The 25,879-nt window shown below is 44.9% G+C and overlaps 1 protein-coding gene across 1 annotated transcript in view; it reads right to left on the reverse strand.

The window, feature by feature from the left end:
* Positions 1-1,219: 1,219 nt before the first annotated feature.
* LOC148683656 (multiple epidermal growth factor-like domains protein 11) overlaps positions 1,220-25,879 on the reverse strand; it is a 29,976-nt gene continuing 5,316 nt past the window's right edge. Inside the window, exons 2-4 of the mRNA XM_088657098.1 lie at positions 25,014-25,115; positions 23,497-23,597; positions 1,220-1,356 (exon numbers count right to left, since the gene is read on the reverse strand). Of these exons, the coding sequence (XP_088513224.1) occupies positions 1,256-1,356; positions 23,497-23,597; positions 25,014-25,115 (304 nt within the window). The 3' untranslated portion in view covers positions 1,220-1,255. The remainder of the gene's footprint in view (positions 1,357-23,496; positions 23,598-25,013; positions 25,116-25,879) is intronic.

Here is a 25,879-nt window from a genome sequence, read left to right on the forward strand (position 1 = left end):
TCCCTGGCGGTAAATGACAATGGACTAGCCCAACCTTCCCACGAAGGCCATAATGGCTGGAGCTGATGGGGCACTGTGGCCCCAAATATCCAGAGAGTACCAAGCAGGTCAAAGGCTTAACTGGGGGGGGGGCAAGAGTCTGCCTGTATATTCAGGAGGCCCAGGACCAAAACGAGGCAAATTCAAATAGGTACTGGGGCACAACGGCCCTGAGAGATCCCACTACTAACTCCTGCTAACATTACTAAATAATAATAATATTTATTTCTTTTTAAAAAATGAACTTTGGGTTTGCCTCTAAGGCAGGCACCCCCAAACTTGGCCCTCCAGATGTTTTGGGACTACAACTCCCATCATCCCAAGCCAACAGGACCAGTGGCCAGGGATGATGGGAACTGTAGTCCCAAAACATCTGGGGGGCCGAGTTTGGGAATGCCTGCTCTAAGGTCTTAGAAATTGTCCTTGAGGATGAAAGCATCAGTGGCATTCATACTTACACATACACACACCACTCTGGAATGACTCAACCTTCAAAGCTGTTGGGGTATGGGACAAATCCAATATGATATCCAGAAGCCATTAGATGCTATAGTGCTAGGGGACAGGGTGGGGAATATAATGTTAATTAAAAACTCAGAGTAGGCATCAGGAGTGGGAGGCAGTCCCATAGGACAGCAGTTTGCCATGGGCCGCCTGAGCCCTGGAACCAACCCCAGTGCAAGGCATGGCTTTGCTTGCAATGGTTAAAAAGAAGAAGGAAACAGCAAGATAGCATGAAGCCAGGAGGAGAGAGAAGCTCTGCAATGCTTACCAGTAACAATGGCATAGACGTCAAACCAGAAAGGGTCCTCAACACTTGCACGACCACATTCCGTTCAGCAACCACCACAGCTTTTATATCTGGGTGCCAAGGCGGGTGGATGGAGAGAAGAATCACATTCCCATTCCCCCCCATATAGCAGAAAGAACCAGTAATGGGGAAATGGAATAACCTCCCTACAGAAGCACAACCTCAACGGAAGATGCTTATATGCTTGGACAGCGAGCAACACATGAGTCATAGTGCACTTATGACATTATCAAAACAAACTGACCAAAATAAATAAACAACAGGATAAAAACAGTAACAGATTTGCTGCTTCGTTGGCATTGTTCTCATCTCAGGATAGACAGGTGAAACCAAAAGATTTACCATAAGGTACTGTCCTCTTGGGACGTCTATGTAGGAAGGTTATGGAGAATCAAGGCTGTTTTTCTACTCACCGCTGGAACAATCTGGGCCCCCCCATCCAGGTTCACAGTGACACGTGTCGGGAGAAACACACCTTCCGTGGACACATTCTTCTGTGCAGAGAGCTGGAAACAGGGAAGGAAATCATATACTTGTTATGTTGCAATGTTAGGGAAGCTGAGGTATGATTTGTGGACATTACCAGCAGAGATTTTTTTTACTTGTCTGCATCCTTAAGGGTTTTATAACGTATGGCAATATATTTTTCACACACACACACACACACACACACACACACACACACACACACACACAAACCAATGAACCCAAATCATCTGGGCTGAGCCTCCACAGGGCACTGAGCATGCCTTGAATGAGGACTTCACCATCTCGCCTGGCTCTGCTCAAGAGCTATTAAGGCATAATGGTTTGTTTGGATGTAATGCTAAACCATGGTTTAGTGTTACCAGAATGAGCCTTAGCCCCTCCTTACAGCTGTGCTGGAAGGGGAGGGGATGTGTAAGTCTGAGGCTCCCTGCAGCTTGTTCTAGCAATATAAAACAATGGTTTAGTGTTATGTCCGAACTAGACTATATACTGGATTCAGATACAGCAGGGAGAGGTCAAACCCTGCAGGATCTGGAAGATAGATGTTGCTTTGATCAAGATCTAAGCTCAGAGTTAACCAGATGATGTGGCATTCATACTATCAGAAGACCTAATCTCTGTGAGGATCTTGATGCAGATTTAGAGGGCATTAACCCTACCACCACCACCGTACCAATCCAGGCTGGAAGTTCCAACCTACTATTTACATTGGAGTTGTATCGTTGTGCCACCAGAAGCTTTCCCCTCCTAGTGCAATTGTGGGTGGAAGGAGACTGGGATGAATCAGAATTGCAGTCTGGGGGAGAATTAAAGGGTTAAAGCCACAAACACCCCCACCATCATTACCAGGATCCCAGTCTGAATTTGGGGGCCCACATCTGCCATTTGAAAAAGAAAGTAATTCACAAAATTGCTAAATGTGTGAACAATATTTTGTTGCTTTGGTGCAACAAAAACAGCAAAACAGTGGAGTATTGTATTCAACCAAATTTGTAAGATACAGTATCAGAAAATAAGACATTTGTTACAGTGTCATTCCCACCTCCTCCTGATTGGAGAGCTATACAGATTCATGCAAAAGAGAGTACACACACACAAACTGTTATCCAAGTCAGTTATAATGGCTGGATTTTACAGTGCAGCATCATACTCTACCTAGCACTTAAAAATCTAAGTCTTATATTGTGCTTTTCTTAGCATTTAAAGAGGTTTGCAGACTTTATCTCAATAATCCTTAAAATATCTCTTGCACGGAAACCTGGGCATTAAAAAAGAAACATAAGAATATGGGAAGCTGCCTTATACAGACTCAGACCATTGGTCCATGCAGCTCAGTATTGTCTGCACTGACTGGCAGCAGCTCTATAACCAGTCTATCAGTCCAACCCAGACATTCTGCATGCAGAGTAGATGTTCTACCATTGAGTCCCATCCCTTCCTACAGCACAAGCCAGTGGTAGACAAGAGTTGGACCCAAGCAATTATGAAGAGGAAACTGAATTCTGAAAAGTCCTGACTTTACCCGATAATCTTGAGTGGCCTCAATTATTCTCGCTGCAAAATGGAAATAGAAAGACTTACTAGGCAGAGTACGGAAGACAAATGAGCTAGAGGGTTTGAAAGATGCTTTGCACCTCTGAAGAGAAGAAGTTTTGATTAGCTGCCTACACTGAAAATGGCAGCTTTGGGTTCACTACATCAAATCTACCCTCCCACTTGAAAATGGAGTTGTAGTTAGTGCAAGTTTCTATATCTGTCCCATGAATTAGTATTTTGGTTGGAGGTGGGGGTGGAAGAGAGAGAAACAGAGAAAAGAATGTGTCCTGCTGTAATCTTTAGCATTTAATTAATTTTTCATTCTATTAACATTCCACATAATAGGATAGTGGTCCCCACGGCACTCTTCCTAATGTACTTTTGCAAACGATCTCGCCATTTAATGGAACTATAAAAATTACTTGTACCAAAAGGTCAAGCTAAAATAAAGATGAGCCTGCGCTCTTAGGCACTGCCCTATTCTGCATACTGCCAAAGACCCCAGAGGTAAAGAAAACTCTCTCTTGCAAGCTTGCAAGCAAAGGTAACATCATTTTCACCACCCAGGGCAACAGCCATTCCTTCTTGTGAGCAGACTGTTCCACCACTTTTGCATCTCTCCCCCGCCCTGCCTCATCATGACGGACCATTTCACAAGAACAATCCAGCACCTCATTGATTAGTTTATTATTAGCATTCTTGGCATGAGTGGAAGATCAGTATGGAGTTGGATTCAGCCTGGTAATAAAACGACCTACATCAAAGCCCTGCCAAAACAGCCAACTTGGTTGCAAATGCGTTTAGCATGAGATATTGGGCCGCATTCAAGGTCATGCGGCAATCGTTCCTCAGCATGGAATTTGAAAAGGAAGGGGGAGGGAGGAAGCCTACAGATGGGAGCTGGGAAAACAGATCCACTCGATGTTTATCGCTACTTGCCTTTTTTAATTGCAGTCACCAGTTTGGCTCCAGCTCAAGCCACAGCGAAACATACCGACAGACTTAATCCAACTCTTAAACACATCTTAATCTCCAACCTTCCAAAGCCTGGTGCCAATTTTCAAATCCAAAGATTGCTAAAGCAACTGCTCGGAACAGGGTTTTCTGCAGGCCTGCATGAGTAGCTAAACACTTTGGTGGTCACAGGTACGATCCCCAGCAACTTGAGGTCTGAAATTCTGGGGAGCCACTGCTAGACAATACAGACAATGATGGGTGCTTGATATGATTTGGTGGAAAGCAGCTTCCAGTGTTCATGAGAAACATCCATAGCTAAGAGCACCTGATTTGTATGCAGTAGATCCCAGGCTTAATCCCCAGGTTCTCCAGGTGGGGCTTGGAGAGGCTCCCTGCCCAATACCCCAAAGAGCAGCTGCCAGTCAGTGAGCTAGATCAGGGGTCCCCAAACTAAGGCCCGGGGGCCAGATGTGGCCCAATCACCTTCTAAATCCGCCCCGCGGATGGTCCGGGAATCAGCATGTTTTTACATGAGTAGAATGTGTCGTTTTATTTCTCTAGGTTATTTGTGGGGCCTGCCTGGTGTTTTTACATGAGTGGAATGTGTCCTTTTATTTAAAATGCATCTCTAGGTTATTTGTGGGATATAGGAATTCGTTCATATTTTTTTTCAAAATATAGTCCGGCCCCCCACAAGGTCTGAGGGACAGTGGACCGGCCCCCTACTGAAAAAGTTTGCTGACCCCTGAGCTAGATGGACTTGCTTTGAAGCAACTTCTTAAACGTGGGGGGGGGGGCTGGAGAGCCAAGTGGTGGCATCATTATTAAGTATTTATATAGAGCAGGCATCCCCAAACTGCGGCCCTCCAGATGTTTTGGCCTACAACTCCCATGATCCCTAGCTAACAGGACCAGTCATCAGGGATGATGGGAATTGTAGTCCAAAACATCTGGAGGGCCAAAGTTTGGGGATGCTTGATATAGTGCTTTAAAGTGCTTCAAATATGATTATTTATCTATTACACAATCATTCACCTGAAGGTTCTGGGATGGGTTACAGCAGGCATTCCCAAACTCTGCCCTCCAGCTGTTTTGGGACTACAATTCCCATCATCCTTGACCTCTGGTCCTGTTAGCTAGGGATGATGGGAGTTGTAGTCCCAAAACAGCTGGAGGGCAGAGTTTGGGGACACCTGGGTTACAGCATTAAGGCACAATATTAAAAGCAGTTTGAAACAACTCTATGTACATACACATACAGCTGCGTAATCATAGTAATAATACTTAGCATGGGTGCAGAACTTTTAAATGTGAAAGTACACGTTGGGGCAAAGGCTCCTGCATTGCAGGGGGTTCAACTACATGACCCTTGTGGTCTCTTCCAATGGTACAATTCTATGAGTGTATGACTGGGCTGTCAAAAAGACACACAGTTCCAAATTATGAAAGGACAGAGTGGGGAATCGAATACAGACAAAGTGTGAAGGAACCACACACGCCAATTCCCTCATGTGCATAGCTACAACGCCTTGCTAATGACAAATTAAATGAGATATGCAAATAGCACAACTTTTGGATGTGAGCACAGCCAGGGTTCTAAGCCACTGGCTGAAAGAAGCAAAGAAAGGGGGGGGGATGATGCCATTCCAGCAAAAAAGCAAATCCCCTCCCTCTTCCGCAGGGAGACAGGCTCAATCAATCCTGCTAAATCAATAAAGTTAATACAATAACATTCCCCTTTATTATTCCCAGCCTTTAATATCCGCCAAGAGATGGCCAACTTACTGGCCACACGGCCCTAAACTGCCATTAGTACACTTAGCGATGAATTACGAACGTCTTCAATGGGATAATGCAGTTAACATACCTGCTGAATCAGCACAGCATGTGACTCAAGAATCCATGTGCTTAAACCTTTTCCTCTGTTCTATTCTTCCCCTGCAGTTCACCAATATTATCATTTACAAAGTTTTTCAGTCATTTCACTTCCTTTTGGAAGCAAAGCCTCATTCCTTATCCTGTTGTGTGCATGCGTATGCCAAGAGGCCATAAACTCCTTTGCAACAACTCTCCTAACTTTACTCTCCTCCTTCCAAGCCATGAGAACAGAACAGGAAATTATTAGTTTTAAAAGGATTCATCCACCTATGGAGGTGGTGCTGATGTAGGAAGTGGTGGGTAAGGCATTTGGCCCAAGTTTGCATTTTGATACCAAATTTGTACTTCCTGAACCAAAAGACAAAATTTCTCTGAAATTTACATTTCTCCAACCAATGAACAAGGTGCACCTTGTGAAAAGTGCACAAAAAGAAGTGTATATTAGCATGCAAAAATGCAATCTGTCAGGGGAAATTGCTTGCAAAAGTGCATATACTAGACAAAGTTGTGTATAAATTGCAAGAAATATGCACACAAATTATTATGGATGATATGTGGGTGGAATGCGCTGGATTATGGAGAAAGCTAGAGAGTTCCAGAAAAACGTCTACTTCTGCTTCATTGACTATGCAAAAGCCTTTGACTGTGTCGACCACAGCAAACTATGGCAAGTTCTTAAAGAAATGGGAGTGCCTGATCACCTCATCTGTCTCCTGAGAAATCTCTATGTGGGACAAGAAGCTACAGTTAGAACTGGATATGGAACAACTGAGTGGTTCAAAATTGGGAAAGGAGTACGACAAGGTTGTATATTGTCTCCCTGCTTATTTAACTTATATGCAGAATTCATCATGCGAAAGGCTGGACTAGATGAATCCCAAGCCGGAATTAAGATTGCCGGAAGAAATATCAACAACCTCAGATATGCAGATGACACAACCTTGATGGCAGAAAGCGAGGAGGAATTAAAGAACCTTTTAATGAGGGTGAAAGAGGAGAGCGCAAAATATGGTCTGAAGCTCAACATCAAAAAAACCAAGATCATGGCCACTGGTCCCATCACCTCCTGGCAAATAGAAGGGGAAGAAATGGAGGCAGTGAGAGATTTTACTTTCTTGGGCTCCTTGATCACTGCAGATGGTGACAGCAGTCACGAAATTAAAAGACGCCTGCTTCTTGGGAGAAAAGCAATGACAAACCTAGACAGCATCTTTAAAAGCAGAGACATCACCTTGCCGACAAAGGTCCGTATAGTTAAAGCTATGGTTTTCCCAGTAGTGATGTATGGAAGTGAGAGCTGGACCATAAAGAAGGCTGATCGCCAAAGAATTGATGCTTTTGAATTATGGTGCTGGAGGAGACTCTTGAGAGTCCCATGGACTGCTAGAAGATCAAACCTATCCGTTCTGAAGGAAATCAGCCCTGAGTGCTCCCTGGAAGGACAGATCGTGAAGCTGAGGCTCCAATACTTTGGCCACCTCATGAGAAGAGAAGAAACCTTGGAAAAGACCCTGATGTTGGGAAAGATTGAGGGCACTAGGAGAAGGGGACGACAGAGGACAAGATGGTTGGACGGTGTTCTCGAAGCTACGAACATGAGTTTGGCCAGGCTGCGGGAGGCAGTGCAGGACAGGGGTGCCTGGCGTGCTGTGGTCCATGGGGTCACGAAGAGTCGGACACGACTAAACGACTAAACAACAACAACATGTGGGTGGAAATGAGTACCAGTACAAATTTAAATGCAGACTTTAAAAAGAATTGCAAGTATTTGCAGATACGGCGCAAACTAAATTTAAAATTTTAAAAAGATGAAACTTGGAGAAAGCAATATTGACATACTCGTCCCTCTCCCTACCCCATCCTGGTGTCCTCTACAGTGGTACCTCAGGTTACAAACGCTTCAGGTTACAAACTCCGCTAACGCAGAAATAGTACCTCAGGTTAAGAACTTTGCTTCAGGATGAGAACAGAAATCTTGCTCTGGCAGCGCGGCAGCAGCAGAAGGCCCCATTAGCTAAAGAGGTACCTCAGGTTAAGAACAGTTTCAGGTTAAGACGGACCTCCAGAATGAATCAAGTTCTTAACCAGAGGTACCACTGTATATGCTTTAGACTACAGCTAATAGCCCCCTTCTGTATATGCTTTAGACTACAGCCACGCCCCCTTCTAAGATTACACAATCATGCTATTATTAAACAACTGGTGTCATTGAGCCCGTTAAATAAATGGGCGCTAGAACATATGTGAGAGGAGTGGCGGGGCCTTCTCTCCCTCTCTGCGCTCAGCCGTGGGGCGCGCCAGGAACGCAAGTAAACAAACTCGCTCTCCCGTCGTGCCCCGCGGCCGAGCGCAGAGGGGGGGGAGGCCGCGGCCGCGGCGCTCCTCTCAAGGGCCAGGGAGGGTTGTGAGGAGGAGGAGGAGGAGGAGGCAGCGGCAGACCAAGATGGAGCTCCCGCTACAAAAAAGCCAGGATTTCGAGGGGTCTGTCGGTGGGAGGAGAAAGAAGAAGAGGACGGGGGAAGTATGGAGGATGGGGGGGGAGGGAAGGAGGACTCCGGTCCCCGAGGCTCCGTTTGCAACCAGGCCCCTTTGTAGGAAGCAGGCGTCCCCCTCAACACGCTTCCGTGGCTGTCCGCGCTCTCTCTGCCCTCTCAGGAAAGGTAGGCCTGAGGGCTGGGAAGGGAGGGAGAAGCTCGAGCGGATCCGGCTGCCGCCGCCGCCTAACACTTCATTCGGCCGCCGCCATCTTGTCTGTCTCTCTCTTGCTCTCGTGCGCTCCAAGTGTCTCTGCGTTCCAAGTCCCAAAGGCTGCCTGTGGGGCACATGCGCAGTAGCGCAAACCCAGGGACACAGGGACTGGATGCACTTGGACTTTATTATATAGGATGGTAATAATTAGGGATATATTGCAATGGTCAGTGCAGATCTCCATGTGCTGCCTTTCAGCTAGAAGTACTCTTATTTGGGCACATATGTAGGCAAATGATTTGGGGTGCTCCAGTACCTTCCCTTTGAAGTGACTTAATTTGCCTTTTGCTTGAGGTTCCATTGTACGTAACAAAACTTGCACACCATTCTCTTGAAACAGAAGCACCTTGCATTTTCATTATTCCAAAATGCTTAGCTTTGGGGCATACAGAACAATTCACCCTTAATGTTCTTCCTATGTGCCTTCTCCAGATTGACCCTAGGAGCTAACCCTCAATCACTGACTCACCTCCTTTGACTGACTGGTTCCACTCATAACAAAGGGCAGGGCCGTCTTAAGCCTATCCAGTGCCATGGTTCAGAGATCCCTCCGGTGCCCAACCCCCCCCTTTCCCAGCCAGAAAGCCGGAGCCACGTGCTGCCCTGGGGGCGCACACGCTTCGTTTGAGCAACTGCGCCTCACGCACCTCCGAGGCGCTGCTCCCCCCCGAGCTGCTATGCCGTGCCTTCTGCTTCTCGCCCGCCGCAGGCAGGACCGGTGACGGCAAGTCCGGACTCGCGCTCCACCAGGCAGGGCCAGGCACGGCGGGCCGCCGGAGGGGGCGGCCTGATGGGCGGGGACGCTGTCAGCTGTGCTCCACCTCTGCCTCTGCCTGCTCAGACGAAGCGGTTGTGCGGCGCTCCCGCCAGGGAGCCCTGGCTGCCGCGCCGACGGCAGGCTCACGGATGGCTTCCCTGCAACGGGGCCTGCAGCCCGAGAAGTGGCGGGCGAGGGTGGCGCTGCCGGCGGGGCTTGAGGGCAGCTCCTCCGACAGGGAGGAGGCCCCAGGCACAGTGTGGCATGGCGAAGGTGCCCTCCAGAACTTCGTGCCGTGGCGCCTTGCACCAGTAGCCTCAATGGCTAAGACGCCCCTGACAAAGGGTGAGAAGACTTCTTCTCAGTGGCTAAAAAGCTCCCCTTTCATGCTGATTGGGTGGCACTAGGGATGCTATGGGGAGGGACTCTGCTGGGACCCTGCTGCAAAATTAGTAACCAGTCTTTGTCCGCCCCCTGAAGCCTCACAACCCTGAACCACTATAACTCTGACTGCAATTCTAACCAGCCCCAGCCAGCACAACTGCTCTACACATAGCCACATCAAGTAGACTATTGGAGGACCTCAAGGATGGTCAGCTACCCCTGAGCTCTGGTGCTTCCCCACTGTCTACCCACAATGAAATATAAGCACTCTGGGCATGGCCTATATCACTCTGGGCATGGCCTATAGCACAGATCTCTCATCTCACACAACATGTTGGTGCCCACCATTCTGCACCTCCCTCCTGAACAGAAGGGCCGTAGCTCAGGGGCAGAGCACCTACTTGGCATGCAGAAGGGTCAACCCTGAGCATCTCCAGGTAGGGCTGGGAAAAGGCTCCTGTTGGAAAACCTGGAGAGCTGATGCCAGTCAGTGTAAACAATATCAAGCTAGATGGACCAATGTTCTGACTCAGTTCAGGCAGCCTCCTCTTGTGTTCCTAGTACTTAGAATAATATCACAGAGACTGTCCAGTCCTGAGATCCTCAGCTTCCTTCCATCCTTCTTTCTCATGGGCATCATAGATTCAACATATGGAAGACATCCAAAAAAAGCAGGCATATTTAACACATAGCAACACTCTCAGAACACACAGAGTTATGTTCCAGATGGGAGACGAAAGAGGCATTGCTCTTATCAAGTACAGAGAGGGCCATACGGAACCCTTCACCTGGTGTGGGCAGCTGTTGCTAGCAAATTTTAACAGGAGCTATTTTTAAATGCACATCCTTACTTTTGGCTCCCAAGAAGGTGCCAATGCGTTTTCTCTTGGCCATAATGCATCACTGGGACAACACAGAGACTGTTTAGCAGCCCAGAGCTGGCTTGATTTAAAAAGGCGATAAGTGGAATGAAGTGGGGCCTTGCCAAAATAAAGTGGGCTATTAACCAAATGAGAGATTGTAACACAGACCACTTAAGAGTCTTCTCTTTCAGTCCTAGGAAGACATGTGGTCCTGAGACCTTTGCACCAACCAGTGAGATGTTTTGCAGGATAAAGAAAAAGGCCACTCGCAAAGGCCCCTCGGTCACCTCAAAAGTAAAGCAAGCGCCACAAAACCCTTCAACATACATACGCATGGGAATCTCACCAAAATTTCCTCTCCCCTTTGATCAATAAATGGCTGGGGGAAAATACAGGAGAATTTGCTGGCATAACCTGACACCCAAACATCTGGAGGGCCCCAGCTTTGGAAAGCCTGCAACATGTATGCCTTGTGACCAGACCTCGTTCCACAACAGATTATTTAGCTGGGAAATGGCCCCATTTACTCTCCGGAAGTTTAAATCACAAGAACAATCCTCCACTCAGTTCTCTGCAACTGCTGAAGCTCCAGACAAGCTCCAAAAGACTCAATTAACATCTGGGAGTTTAATTAGGTTGTGACCAATGAGCCAGCTTTGTCGTCGTAGGCTTTTATTTATCGGGATTCTTCAAAGGCACTTCCAGCCCTCTTGTTGCGATATTGATTCATTTTCATTTCTGTTAAAAACTGGATGGTGGGGAGTGGGGGGGGGACAGCTCTGAGCAGCTGCCCCTCTGGAATCAATGAGGGAATGTTTGGGAGAGATTTGTTCTTTTTTAGCCTCCCTGAAGTTCAGGGCTATTGTATGGCTGGTGAAAGCGGGTGGAGAACAAGGGGACAGGTTTAAAGAGGGGCACAGCTGGTCGGGAATACAAAAGGACAAAGTGGGAAAGATGGTATCTCAGAATTTGACCGCGCACATCGAGCCTTTTTTAAAAAAGGTCATCTTGATTTAGGCAGCTCCTGTGTTTTCTTTTTCTTCTTTTTTGTTAAGAGAGGATGACAAAGAAGTTTGCCGGAACAGAAAAGCAGAAATAAATCTATTACGGTTGAGAGAGATGGACAGAGGGAAAGGGGTAGTGGGTGGTAAGAATAACCCCACCTTTAATTGTAAGCATGTGTTTTATTTCTCACAGTGCCATTTCTGCTTCACGTGACCTTATTGATCTCTGAGATGTCAACATGGTTGCCTATACCCTTGCAGACTAGCAATGAGGCCTGCAGGATCTCTTGGGGGAAACGAGGGGGGCGGGAACAGACCCTGAGCACACAGAATGGAAGAAAGCTGAACCTATACAGTCATACCTCGGTTTAAGTACGCCTCGGTTTGAGTATTTTCAGTTTAAGTACTCCACAGACCAGTCTGGAACGGATTAATCCACTTTCCATTACTTTCAATGGGAAAGTTCACTTCAGGTTAAGTACTCCACGGACCGTCTGGAACGGATTAATCCACTTTCCATTACTTTCAATGGGAAAGTTCGCTTCAGGTTAAGTACGCTTCAGGTTAAGTACAGACTTCCGGAACCAATTGTGTTTGTATACCGAGGTACCACTGTACAGAGCCCGGACACAGAGCCTTTATTCCACCTTTAGTGCCAAACTGCAGGATCAGGAGCATCCTTAAAGTTACAAGAGCTTGACTCTGATGTAACAGGGATGGGGAACCTGAGACCCCCTCTCCCTGGTTCATTTGGACTCCAGCTTCAATCAGGCCAACCTAGGGTGGCCAACGATTAGGGGTGGTGACAGCTGTAGTCTAGCAACATTTGGAAGGACAGAGATTCCCTGCCTTTGGAGTTTTAAAAATGCAGACACCAGCATGTCAACACTTCCTCTCCCAAAAGACTCCCAGAGCAGATTACAATGACAGCTCTTGCCTTTAGGATTACAATTTAAAAGACAACGCAAAAGCAAAAGAGATGGGGAAGAAAGGGGGAGGGGAGAGCAAACCCCAGTTATCTGTTCTCAGTTAAAAAGAGTTATTTCTAGCAAGGAGGGTCCAGGATATCTTAAGGACTGCTTGATCTCTCATATACATGCCCAATTAACGGGAGTCTCTGTTGGCAGTCCTTCATGGCTCAGATGCACTGCTCATAACTACCAGAAGCCATGCATTCAGTGCAGTGGTCCCAAGCCTGTGAATTGAGACTAGACAGGCACACTCTTTGCTGAACCTCAGGTACATGGCTCAGATTTTCTTGTTCCAGTAAGCATTTTAAGGTAGTGTTTGGTTTAATTGTTGTTGTTTCTTAATTGTCCCATTTGCTGTGGTCTGCTTTCATGTACATCACTTAGAAATGCAAATAATTAAGCAATAAAGAATTGTTTTAAAACAAACAGTATGGCTCAACTAGAGTAGACAGTTCCATTCCACTGACTAAGCCTGATGGGAATTGTAGTTCAAAACATCGGAAGGACACAAAGTTGAATAAAGCAAGCACACACAAAACTGACCAATTTCAGATTTGGTGTGCAGCCGTCTCCCACATCCCCATGTTCTTAGATCTGTGAGTCTCCAGTCTGCTTTAGCCTTGAGATCATTTTGTGCACCTGCCTAAGCAGTCCAGGTATTTTTATTTTTATTTTATTTTATTTTGCATGTGAGGAATGCTTCCAAATAATGAAATGTCTTGTTTCTGTTAATTTAAATAGCATTGCTGGCAAGACACGAGTGCTGATTGGCACACCCAGACGCATTCTGCACAAAGGCAACCGATGCAAACTTTTAATGGGCACTTCTCCAGGAGGTTTTAAAAAAGACATTACACAGTGAAACGTGTTTAAATTGCTAAAATGCTGGAAGTTTTCAACGTTCTCCTTACGATCAAAGATGTGTGTTGTTGCTTTTTGCCCCTTTCCCAAATGTTTTCTAACAGGATTGTGGGGTGGAAATAAGATACAGAGAATTCAAAAAACGCTGAGCTGGCATTTCTCGCATCCAGGCAGTTTTTACACACTGATCAGGGAAGGTTCAGTCTTATTTCGCTTTCCAAATCAGAAGACCGCTTGACCGTCCCTGTTGCTGTATTATACCAACCTATTCCCCAAACAGCCAGAAAATTAAATTTGTGCAGATGGTGGGAGGCTTGTGGAATGGTTATTTCGACAGTCCAGCTGTTTAACAATTAGGCCATATGGCTTCATTGAGAGAGCCTCCCGTTGGGATTTTTTAAAAACCCAAATAATGCATTACTTACGCCACCTTGTCTACTTCAGGTAGCGAAGAGTGAGGTGTAAATGCACTACAGCAATGCTGACTGGCAACGCAGAGGACCCAGGGTCCCAGACCAGAATCACACCGGGGGGGGGGGTGTTGCTTAGGAAATTCAACAACAGAATCAGGATCTGTAAACATTGCAATGTAAAATACTCCTCTCTGTGCCGTGTTCCAAGCACCACCTTGGTTTTCTACATTTTAAATTTATTACTTAGAATAATAGAATCACAGAATTGTAGAGCTGGAAGGGGCCACAGGGGTCATCTAATCCAACCCCTTGCAATGCAGGAATCTTGTTGCCCAACGTGGAGTTTGAACCCACAACCCTAAGATTACGAGTCTCATGCTCTGCTGACTGAGCCTATCCCTACCAACATCTATTATTATTATTATTATTATTATTATTATTATTATTATTATTATTATTACACTTTATTACCATCCCCTCATCCTAAGGTCCCAGGATGGGTTACAACAATTAAAAACACAATATTATGCATTATATTATATTATATTAAAACTACAAAAATAAAGTGGATCCTAAAAATATATATCTCGAGCATCAAAAGTCAGAGGGAATAGGTGTGTCTTCAGTATTTGCCGAAAGCAGAATAATGAAGGTGTCTTTTCCCCCTCTCTCTTTGTGTGTGCTTTTTAATGAATTCTATGTGATTTTGTGTGAATGTGTTGATATTATAGTGCATTTTTTATTACTTATGCTGATGTTTTAAAATATGTCATAAGTCGCTTGGAGGCCTTTGTCTAACACATGACTAATAAATCTAATAAATAAAATATTATTATTATTATTATTATTATTATTATTATTATTATTATTAGCCCACTACCTCCTTTAATTTTGCAGAAGTGTTTCCTAACAAGCCATCCCCTCCTCCTTTGGTGCCTAGATCATTGCCACTCCTGTTGTCCAACACAAACTCAGCTACCAGTTCTCTGCAGATGCTTTATATAAACCTGATAGGGTGCAAAGATTGAAAAGGACAGGATTAACAAAGGCTTGGTCATCAGAACAAAAAGAGATCCATTTAATAAATTGGAGGCTCTTTCCTCCCTTTTTTCCCCCCTTTCTTTCTTTCGTCTTTACAAAAAAAGAAGGAGGAGATCTTCAATTAGTGTCTCTGCTCAGAGGGCAACACAGGACAAAAGAGCTCCAGGATGTGGGTTTTTTTAAGCATCAAGGAAGAAATCAAAAAGCTACCCTGAGCTCTAATCTAGTCTAAATAATTTTAAAAGCCTTTAAAAAGAGGACAATTGTTATGTACTGGAGGCGGGGAATGGGTTGGGGGAGATTTTTCTGCAATTTATGCATTTGCTTTGCCAAAAGGCTTACCTTTGCAAACTGAATACACTAAATCAGGTTTGTGGGCAAATTAATGGCCTGTTGTGTGTGGTTTGTTTTCAAATACAACTCTGGACAACTTCACAGTGAAGGACTGCTGCTTAGTGGCACAGCATGCAGGAGGTTCAATCCCTGGCATCTCCAGGTGGGGCTGGTAAAGACCCCAGTTTGAAGCTCTGAAGAGCAGCTGCCAACCAGTGTGTAGACAGTGCTGAGATAGATGGACCAGTATAAGGCAGTTTCCTGTGTTACTAGAGAAAGTATAATCATGGGGAGCTGGAGAACAGGAGGAGAGACATAGCTCATTCTTTCCAGAAAACAGAGTCCCTCCTGAGCAGCCAGCAGTGTTCAGAGGGATGTACAGAATATGGTTACGTGAGCAAAGCGGCCTCGCCCCAGTATACTCAAAAGCGTGTCTCCACCCCCATTGTTCAGCCTGGACACTGAGGTCCAGCTCCAAGGGCCTTCTGGTGGTTCCCTCGCTCCAAGAAGTGAAGTTACAGGGAACCAGGCAGAGGGCCTTCTCGGTAGTGGCACCTGCCCTGGGGAATGCCCTCCCATCAGACATCCAGAAGATAAAGAACTATACAACTTTTAGAAGACATCTGAAGGTAACCCTGTATCAGGAAGATTTTAATGTTTGACATTTTATTATGTTTTTATATGTGCTGGACAGTGTTCTCGAGGCTACGAACATGGGTTTGACCAAACTGCGGGAGGCAGTGCAAGACAGGAGTGCCTGGCGTGCTATGGTCCATGGGGTCATGAAGAGTCGGACACGACTAAACGACTAAACAACAACATGTGCTGGAAGCCACCCAGAGAGGCTGGGGAAACCCAGCCAGAAGGGCAGGGTATAATTAATAAAATAATAATAATAATAATAATCATCATCATCATCATCATCAAAGCAAGCGTTCCAGTACATATTCTACATTTGAAGAACTAAGTGACATCTAGGGTTACCACCCATGGTGGCATCAGGATGTGGAAAACTAACCTGCTGTAAAATAAAAAAATTCCTTCAGTAGCACCTTAAAGACCAACTAAGTTTTTATTTTGGTATGAGCTTTCGTGTGCATGCACACTTCTTCAGATACAGTGAAATCGAAGTCCCCAGGCACTTATGTAGAGAAGGGGTGGGGAGGGGTGGGGAGGGGAGGGGAGGGGGGATCACTCAGAAGGGTGGTGGAAGTGGGTGATTGACTGACTGATAGCTGTTGATGACCGAAAACGACTGCAAATGGTTTTGCATGAAAAAGCAAGGGTTGAGATGGCTGAAGATCGCTTATCATGTATAATGAGATAAGAATCCGATATCTCTGTTCAAACCAGGTCCCTCCATGGTTTTAACCTGCTGTAGACTCTGCCAGGCTCACCTGCACAGGCTCTGCCACCTTATCATAGGCTGGTGGTTGATCAGGCTCTACAGGTATGATCTCTGGATGATTTGCAAGAGACCAGTGAGGACCCCTGACACCTAATTCTTTTACGCCAGCAACAAAGTCCATCCACACCAGACATTTAAAGGACAAGAGCCTGCAGGATCAGTCTAGTGGCCCATCTACACTGTCATCCTGTTCTCACAGTGCCCCACCAGATGCCTGTAGGAAACCAAGGAGCAGAACATGAGCACAAGAGCCCTCTCCTCTCCTCTGGTTTCCAGCAAGTGGTATTCAGAAGCATCGCTGCCTCCAACTGTGGAGACAGAGTATAGCCATTATGGCTCGTAGCTTTTAAAGCACTATGATACCACCTTAACAACCGTGACTTCCTCCAAAGAATCCTGGGGACTGTAGTTTGTTATGGGTGATGGAAGATGTCAGGAGACCTCCTACAGGAGTTGACTTTTGTGTGAAAAGAGAGGTTATGAAAATGAGACCATTTTGGTGTTGTATGGTCTCTATTTGTTTTTATTATATATTTATTGATATCCTGCTTTTTACCCTGACAAGGAATCAATTCAACTTACATATGAAACAGGAAGAGCTAAAAACAGAGGGGGGGGAGTCTTCTTGGTAGTGGCGCCCGCCCTGTGGAACGCCCTCCCATCAGATGTCAAGGAAATAAACAACTATCTGACTTTTAGAAGACATCTGAAGGCAGCCCTGTTTAGGGACGTTTTTAATGTTTGAAGTTTTATTCTGTTTTTAGTGTTCTGTTGGGAGCCACCCGGAGTGGTGGAGGAAGAAGAAGAAGAAGAAGAAGAGGAAGAAGAAGAAGAAGAAGAAGAAGAAGAAGAAGAAGAAGAAGAAGAAGAAGAAGAAGAAGAAGAAGAAGAAGAGGAAGAAGAAGAAGAAGAACGTAATAATTAAGAAAAACAATTAAAGATCCCTCTCAGATCTTTTAAAACATACAAATAATTACAATAAATACAGCACAGCACCAGCCCTTTCATTTAAAGCAGTCAGGTCTCAAAAGCCTCTAGAATAAGCTTTATAAATAAAACTACTGCACTGCATAAGCTCCCCAAAGACGCATGCCTTTATGTGGTGAGGCTGCATTATCGATATGTAACTCCTATTTCCAAAATGTCCCTTCACGGAAACTATTTTATCATGCTGTCTGCAAAACTGTACTGAGCCTGCTGTTTATTTTATTCTAACTGCAATAATGTGCTCCACACAGTTGTGGCAGTTTTGTTTCTTTAGCCTTTGTATGCTGTTTCTGAAAATCCACTACACACATCATATATATTTTTAAGCTGCTGCTTTGTTATCATTTCCAATCAAAATTCTGCTTTCCATCTCTGAATTGCTATTAATGTAGAGGAGGAACGTAGAGAGGCAGGTGCAGTGGGGTTGCCTGCCTCCCCAGCACCACCAACAGTACTTTCAAGAGGCCATTAAAATCATATCATCATGGAATTGTAGAGTTGGAAGGAACCCCAAGGATCCTCGACCCAGGCATCCCCAACCTTCGGCCCTCCAGATGTTTTGGACTACAATTCCCATCATCCTTGACCACTGGTCCTGTTAGCTAGGGATCATGGGAGTTGTAGGCCAAAACATCTGGAGGGCTGCAGGTTGGGGGATGCCTGCTCTAGCCTTACTTCCTGCACTGTCCCCCATCCCATTTGAAACCATACTGGACCCTGCTTAGTTTGCAAATGTGCCTGCACACCACTCACATGAGGTGGAACAGTTGCGGAAAGCTTAAGTCTCCATCCCACTTACCCACTACAGACTAGTTCTACTCCTGCCAGTGACAGATTTTGGTCTTTCAAATTTCAGTGGTGCCCTGTGCAAGCCCAAAATTTGACACACTCTCGCACACACGCCTCTGGCCTTCTGCTCAATTTACTAGATCATAGTTGAGATGCCCTGCACCCCTTAGGCTCAGCGCCCAATGCAGTGGAACTGGACATGCTGCCCTAAATTCACCTCTGCCCGTGCTCAGCCCCAATAGCTACAGCTAAGCCAAGAAAGGTGTTAGCAGAGCCTACCATGCAGCCCACTATGTCACATTTAATTGGTTATTACAGACATCCATGAGCAGAGATGAATCCAGGACCCTTTTATCTTACTGTATCCAAGGAGCACAATAATCAATACTTTCTAGAGGGATAATCAATAAGCATCTATCACAGAACTATGGTCCCTAAGGTCCCCTGGAGGGAGAGGTTGTCTAATCCCCACCTCTGTTGCATACCCAACTCAGAGGCTCAACAGCCAGCAAGCAATATTCCCCTGCAGCCCTTGTCTTCCCAGTGAAATCATAAGGACTAGCTGCTCACCAAATTATTCGGTGCTTCCTCCAAAGGATAGATTGTCCTGCCAAACAGCATCAGTCTTCACAGACATCCAAATACTGTACCTAAGTGCCCAATTATCAAATGCATGGCAGCAAAGATCAACTCAAGCATTCGTCCAAAACATGACTCCTTAATTCCGGATATTCTCTGACATGCAAACTGGAATTGTTAAAGAGCGAAAAGTCAGCCAAAATAATTCATCCCCACCCCCCCACCCCGCTTCGACTATTTGGTCAATAGTGTGAGTGACAAAGCTGCGATTTCATGCTTGGTGATTACTTGAGATCTCCCATTCGAGACAAAAGGGGGGGGTATCAAACTTCTTTAGTTCCTAGTTTCACATCTCTTGTGTCCAAGCTACCAAAGCACTTTCATTCACTGAACTCCTTTCACCTCTAGCCACCAACTTCCATCCATCATGTCGTAGTAAAATGAGATTGATGGTCTCCCTGTAATGGGGCAGGGGGAGCACTCATCCATAATGGAAGAGTCCTGTCCCAGGAAGGGAACCTCCAGCACGGCCACAGAGACAGCTGAAATACAGCCAAGCCCAACAGGAGCAAAGGAATGTGGGGTGGTTGCAAAGAGGTTGCAGCATTCGGCTATGATCTCAAAAGCTTTGCTTTTAAATCTTTCAGGGCTTCACACCAGGCAGCATGTCCTCCAGCCCAGTCAGGTAAGAGGGTGAGTGTTTGTGTGTGTGTGTGTGTCTATGTCTGCCAGTGGGGACGGAACCTAATCGACAAGAACTAAAAGCTCAAAAGCAATACAGGAAAAAATACACGCAGCAGCCAAGAGCAACCAGACGCAGAATGTGCTTAAATTGAAATAAAAACTTAGGCCTTCCCACCATCCCAGTACCATGCTGTGAAGGAAGATAGAATTTAAAACATGTGTGCAACGCCTGGTAAAATTCTAAAAGCCAGAGGGTTATCCAAGAATTTCCAGTAGTACAAACAGTTACTTCCTCCCAGTTACTTCCAAAATACAGAATTAATTGTATCTTAAAGAAATATTGTGTAGGTTTGCGGACAGAGAGAGAAGGTTGCACTCTCTATCTCTCAGAAAGAACACCAGGGCAAGGAGGGAAGGCAACAACCTGGCCTCTTCCATCAACCAGATAAGGTCAGCTGTCAGAAATAGCATGGCCCTGAGTGCCAGTCGCTGGGAACCACAGGTGGGAAGAATGCGATTGCACTCCAGTTGTGCTTATGGATTTCCCACTGGGGCATCTGGTTGGCCATTGTGAGAACAGGATGCTGAACTAGGTGGCCCATTCTCCTGGTCCAGCAGGCTCTTCTTAGTTGCTCCAGTGCTTGCTTTCCTTTTCCCTCCCCAGTCGTTTTTCCTTTCCTATCATGTCTGTTAGATAATGAGCCTGCTGATAGGGCCTGTCTTATATGTACAGCCCTTAAGAAATATTAGGCACTTTATAAGCGTTGAATAATAATCTTTCCCCCCACTCTGGTCAGAATATACAGCCTTCACTATAAAGAACAGACACAGAGGCCTGCTTTTTGTAGAGCACAAATGAAAAAAGGGGTAAGATTAGGAGACCACAGCAAGGAATCCTGACTTTGTGCTACCAGAAAGAAAACTATGAATAGAGATTTTATTATTATTATTATTATTATTATTATTATTATTATTATTATTATAAAGAAACAGCAGCTTGGTCCTCACTCATCCAAATGTGTTGCACTTAATTAGAAAGCAATCTTTTAAAAAAAACTTTTACAAGAAAGCAGGGCTACTATTAATGAAAGAAGAACCAATTAGCCTTTAATCTAAAACTTCAAAAAAATGGAAACTTTTTTAAAAAAATAAGCGCTTTTGATCATTTTATGCTCCATGAGATTTGGTCTCCCCTCGTCACACACTATTAACTCCATTTAGCGCCAACAAAAGTGGCTTTACAAGGTCAAGTGAAGGAAGAACGCCCAATCCGACGAATGGCCACCTTACAATAGAACGCCTCTTCCAGACTTCAGCTGTGTATTTAATTTGCATGATTTCAACCATACACAGTTGAAAGCCGGTTGGTTGAAATTCTGCAAGCAAGGCAGAAAGCTCAAAAGCTCTTTCCAGGTGGGAAAAGACTGGCTTTTAAACTCTGTGTATTGCTAGGGTGCCAAGGCCTGTTCAACGCACCAAATCCGGAAGGTTAGGGAAGTTCGTGCAGGGGCAGTTTGGATATATGCGTTTTTGTGTATACACTGAATTCTTGGAACCAAAGTGCCATGTAGAGTGGTGGAGGGAGGGAGGAAGGTAGACAGACAGGCCGGTGATGGAGGAGGAGGAGGAGAGCAGATCCGACTCCAATGGCATCAGAGGAAGTCACTGGTGATGAAGAGCAAACTTTTTTAGTTTCTGGTCCATGGTCTCTCCCAGCTTTGGAGGTGCTGATACAACTTCTTGCCAAGGGTGCAAGGGAGCCTAGGTAAGCCTCTAGGCTTAATCCCTGTCTTCTCCAAATTAAAGAGGGCCTCAGAACTGGGGAGGCCTTCAGCTGAGGTCCCAGAGAGCTGCCACCACCACCCATAAGAGGAAACACTGGCAGCAAAATCTGCTTCTCATATATACAGGAAATGACTGGTACTTGGTGGGGTGGGGACAGAAGAGATTAAAAGGACCTTTCTGGGTATGAACTTGCAACTGAACATCCACTGGCAGAGAAAAGACTTTGCTCCATCCAGAATAAAGGGTTTTGTTTATCTCATTTTATTGCAGGAATCAACATTGTGTTTACACATCAGAGATGAGGAGCGAAGCAGTTGGCTTTTCAGAATTCCAACCTGTATGACAATGAGATTTTAGAGACTTTGCATCCATAAACCATGAGGGCTAGAATCTTTCCCGTAAAAAATAATACTGACACTTTAAGAACGCGACTTTAAAAAAGCAACAAGACAAAGTCACAGGAGTTGGCAACCCAGAGAATTTAAAATTACTGTGTGCATGTAGTTAGCGATATAATTAGCCACATAACTCAAGCGTGCAACCGCTGTCCGACTGACTTTGCTACATTTAAGTGAACCGTTTCCGGCATGAAACATCCATCATTCCTTATCAGGAAAACAGGCCTGGGAATTGTGGCAGCATAACCAACTATTAATTCTATGAAAAGCAATTTTCAAACTACATTTTAATGTGCTATTTACAGGAGGCTCTCTCTGTAATACTTGCAATTCCCTGGGATGCAAATTTCACACTTGTTATTTCAAGCAGGGCCCAAAAATATTAAAATGAAATCAGTATCTTCCGAGGTAACACAGTGAAATAACCAGGCAGCTCAGCCTTTCCCATTCCGGTGCCCTCCAGATATTTTGGACTTCAAATTCCCATCAGCCCTGGCTAGAGCTGTGTGGCTTGTTGTCAGTGAGGATTTATCACCAAAGAACCCACACAAATTGTATCTACAGACAGCACCAAAGTGAAGACCTGGAGCGCCAAGGAACCACTCACAACTCACCAGCCCATCCGGGGAATAAAGACTCCCCATTTCCATCTCTTTCCCCAATCTGTAAGGGCCAATGCACACATTTGCCATTCATGCTTCAGAGGTGACCGACGTAGATCCCAGACCACTCCAATGGCAGGTTCATCTACTGGGATGCCTGCCTTCAAAGCCACCACCAGGTCTAGAACTGCAGGCACAACTCTGAAAATCCCTTGAAATTCTTGGTTGTCACACCAAGAACTTTCAAGCACACTATATGTAAAGCTGCCCTTGGGCCTGATCCAGTGGCTTCAGCTGGTGCAAAATGCTGCGGTCAGACTGCTGGTGGAGAAAGACTAGCACCAGCACACCACTCCTGTGCTTAAAGGTTTGCACTGGCTGACCATACACTACCAAGCCAGGTTCAAGGCTCTTGTATTAATTTACAAGGCCCTCAACAACTTGGATCCAGGATACCTTAAGGACCACATCACTCCCTTCTATCCCTGCCTGATCACTGTGGTCTTTGGGGGAGTCACTGTCAATGGTCCCCCGTGGTTCAGATGCATGACTCATTCATATCCACCAGGAACCCTGTGATCAGTATTATGAGCTCACTTTTATGGAACTCCTTTCCAGTTGAACAGAAAGGCCTCTCTTCCTGTTGAACTTAAACCGAGTACATTTTTCAAAAAATTATTATTTCAGCAGCTATTTTGACTGAACTCTGATTTTATATAGTTTTAACTCATTTTTAAAATCTTTACTGCAATGAATTACTTGTACACAACTTAAAGGTTTTTTATAATTAAGCAGTATATATATTGCTGAAATAAGTAGGTGAGCTGGATATCCAGACTCAGTTGGGTTTGGGCAGGTCAGCATCATAGGGAGCTGTCCAGAGTCCTGAAAGTACTCTCGGCTGACAAGCTCAGTTTCCTGCTTCCTTCCACTACTCCAAGTGAGTTACCCCAGACCTTGCACTGCAGAAAGAAGAGATGGTGCGCAATGCCAGTCTCCCTTCCCTGCTGCCCAGTACTGCTGGCCTGCTGGTACCAGCACAAACTCCCTGCCTGCACAGGAATGCAAGCTCTAATTAAAATTTCAATTCACACATCTAGAAAGCTGGGCAGCAACTGTATCAAATGGTCCAGTGCCAGCACCACACCCCTACCAACCCAGCAAAACTCATGTACATACGGATGCAGAAGTCTCCGCTCTCGTAATATCCTGGGCAGCATTGCGATCGTCGCCGATACATAGTCCTCAGTCCCCTCCGATACGCTGTCTTATAACTTATTCTAAATTGTGAGATAGAAAGAACACATTGGAAATCAATGCTCACACTCAGAATACTATTTGCACTGTGTTACTGCCTGGAGGGTATGTTCAATAATTACTTTCAAATGTTTTTTTATATATATATATATACGTGTGTGTGTGTGTGTGTGTGTGTGTGTGTGTGTGATCAATACAAATTTCGAACTCTACAGTTCAGTTCATACTCTAAAACAATCTTCTCTCCGTCTCTCTCTGTGGAAATAAGAATGTCAAAATCCATTCCCTGTCTCTAAAAAGGAACAGGAGTGAAATTTGGTTCTGTCCACATTTTAATGTGAACCTGCCTGCTTTGCACTTCCTGAACTCATCTGGGAACCGATATTTCAACTTCAAATTAAATATATTGCTGCTACAATGCAGAAAACGAGTCTGTTCTATATCACAGATAATCCATGAAAGTATACTCATTGTTTGATGACTGCAATTATCAAGTGATGGCTTCAATTTGAACAGACATTCTTGCTGTAGCATCTCAAAGCACCAAGTTTTTTTACTGGAGTCAATGGTTCACAGCTGCAGTCGTCCAACGAGTATACTTCATTAGTAGTAAAAAAAAACTAAGTTATGTATGCACATATGTGATTCAGGTCTCAGTTACACAGGAAGAGCCTCAGTGTATCAGGCCAATGGCCCATCCAGTCTAGCATCCTGTTCTCCCAGTGACCAACCAGATGCCTCTGGGAAAATCACCGCATCCAAGTCAGCAAATGTCACCACATCTTACTGTAGCAACTCCCAAAGTTTAACTCGTGGTGTGTGAAGTATTGCTTCATTTGTCTACCCTAAATCTCCCAACATTCAGTGTCACTAGATGGCCCTTGGTTCCAGGATAAAACCTTCCCTGTCCACTTTCTTAATCACCATGCATCATTTTAAACAACTCTCTCATTTCTCTCCCCACACCCCTTCTTTACTAGCCTTTTTTTTTCTAAACTAAAAACCCTCAAATGTAACTTTTCATCACAGGGGGAGATGCTCTTTTGAGTTCTTCTTTTCTGCACTTTCCCCCCCCCCCCCATGATATTTACATTTCATTCCTTCTGAATTGGGTCACTTAAGTTTAAATCAGAATTCTGCACACTTTTGTTCCAAAAAAAGGTAAAAAATAAAATAAAAACACACCAAATTAATTGCAGATTTACAATACCAAATTGGTCATGTTTTTCAACAAAAAAGAAAAAGGAACAAAGAGCAGGTTCTCTTGGGGAAAAAATCCATTTCAGCCTCTTTAATTTTGCAGGAGGATTCTAGCAAAGAGAGGTCTATATTTATCCTCAGCATCTTGAGAGCATCACCGAGGCTTAGATAAAAAGAAGGCAATGTGGAGAAGATGAAACGGTAGAGGGAGATTGAAATATCTTCCGATCGCCACTTACCTGTGTCGAGTGCACTTGAACCAGTTCAGGATATCCGTGCATCTCGTGTAATAGATCTGATCAAAGGGATGCGAGTATGATTCCTGAACAGTCACGGCATAGCTGGAAGCAGACAATGAAAGGGGGAGAAAAGGTGGGTCATTAGCCTGTAAAAGCTCTCCCTACCCCCCTCTCTCGCTCATGTATTAAAGCTCCTGCTCTCTGCAACATGTGAAGGTTACAAGTCACAGCAAATCACTCTGGCCTTCCAAGGTCTCCCACAGACCCAGCATGTATTTGTTTGGAGTATTTATCCCTTTTTTAATTTGCATTTTCAAAAACAGGAACAGAAGGCATACTTAACCACGCTCCCCCGTCCCACTTAAAACTTTGTACCAAATACAGCATGTATACATATACCATATATGACTTTTCTTCCACCCTTTTCCTGGCTTCTTTGCTTTTCTACTGCTCCGTGTAATCCACATCTTTTTAACCATCCAGTTTGTTATTTATTAAAAACCTCTATCTCTTTCAACTCTGCTGGATTTACTCGAGACCTGCTAGGCTATGTATTTGCTTATACTGACTCTTAAAATATTCAATAAGCATGATCCGTTCTTCCTTGTATTCCTTATCTTCGTTTTCTCTTATACTGTTTGCCAGACCCGCCAGTTCAACATATTTGAACATTTTACACTGCCATTCTTCCTTAGTGGGTACTAGACTTGTTCTCCACCTTTGTGCCAATAAGGTCAGAGCTGCGGCAGTGGCGTATAGTAATAAACGCTTTTGGTTTTGGGGGGGGGGGGACCTGTGTTGTTAACGTCCCCAAGAGGAAAATCTCAGGTGTTTGGGGGGGGATATTTTTTAAAAAATATATTTTT

This window comes from Zootoca vivipara, chromosome 13 (assembly GCF_965207765.1).
Source record: "Zootoca vivipara chromosome 13, rZooViv2.hap1.1, whole genome shotgun sequence".
NCBI lineage: Eukaryota > Metazoa > Chordata > Lepidosauria > Squamata > Lacertidae > Zootoca > Zootoca vivipara.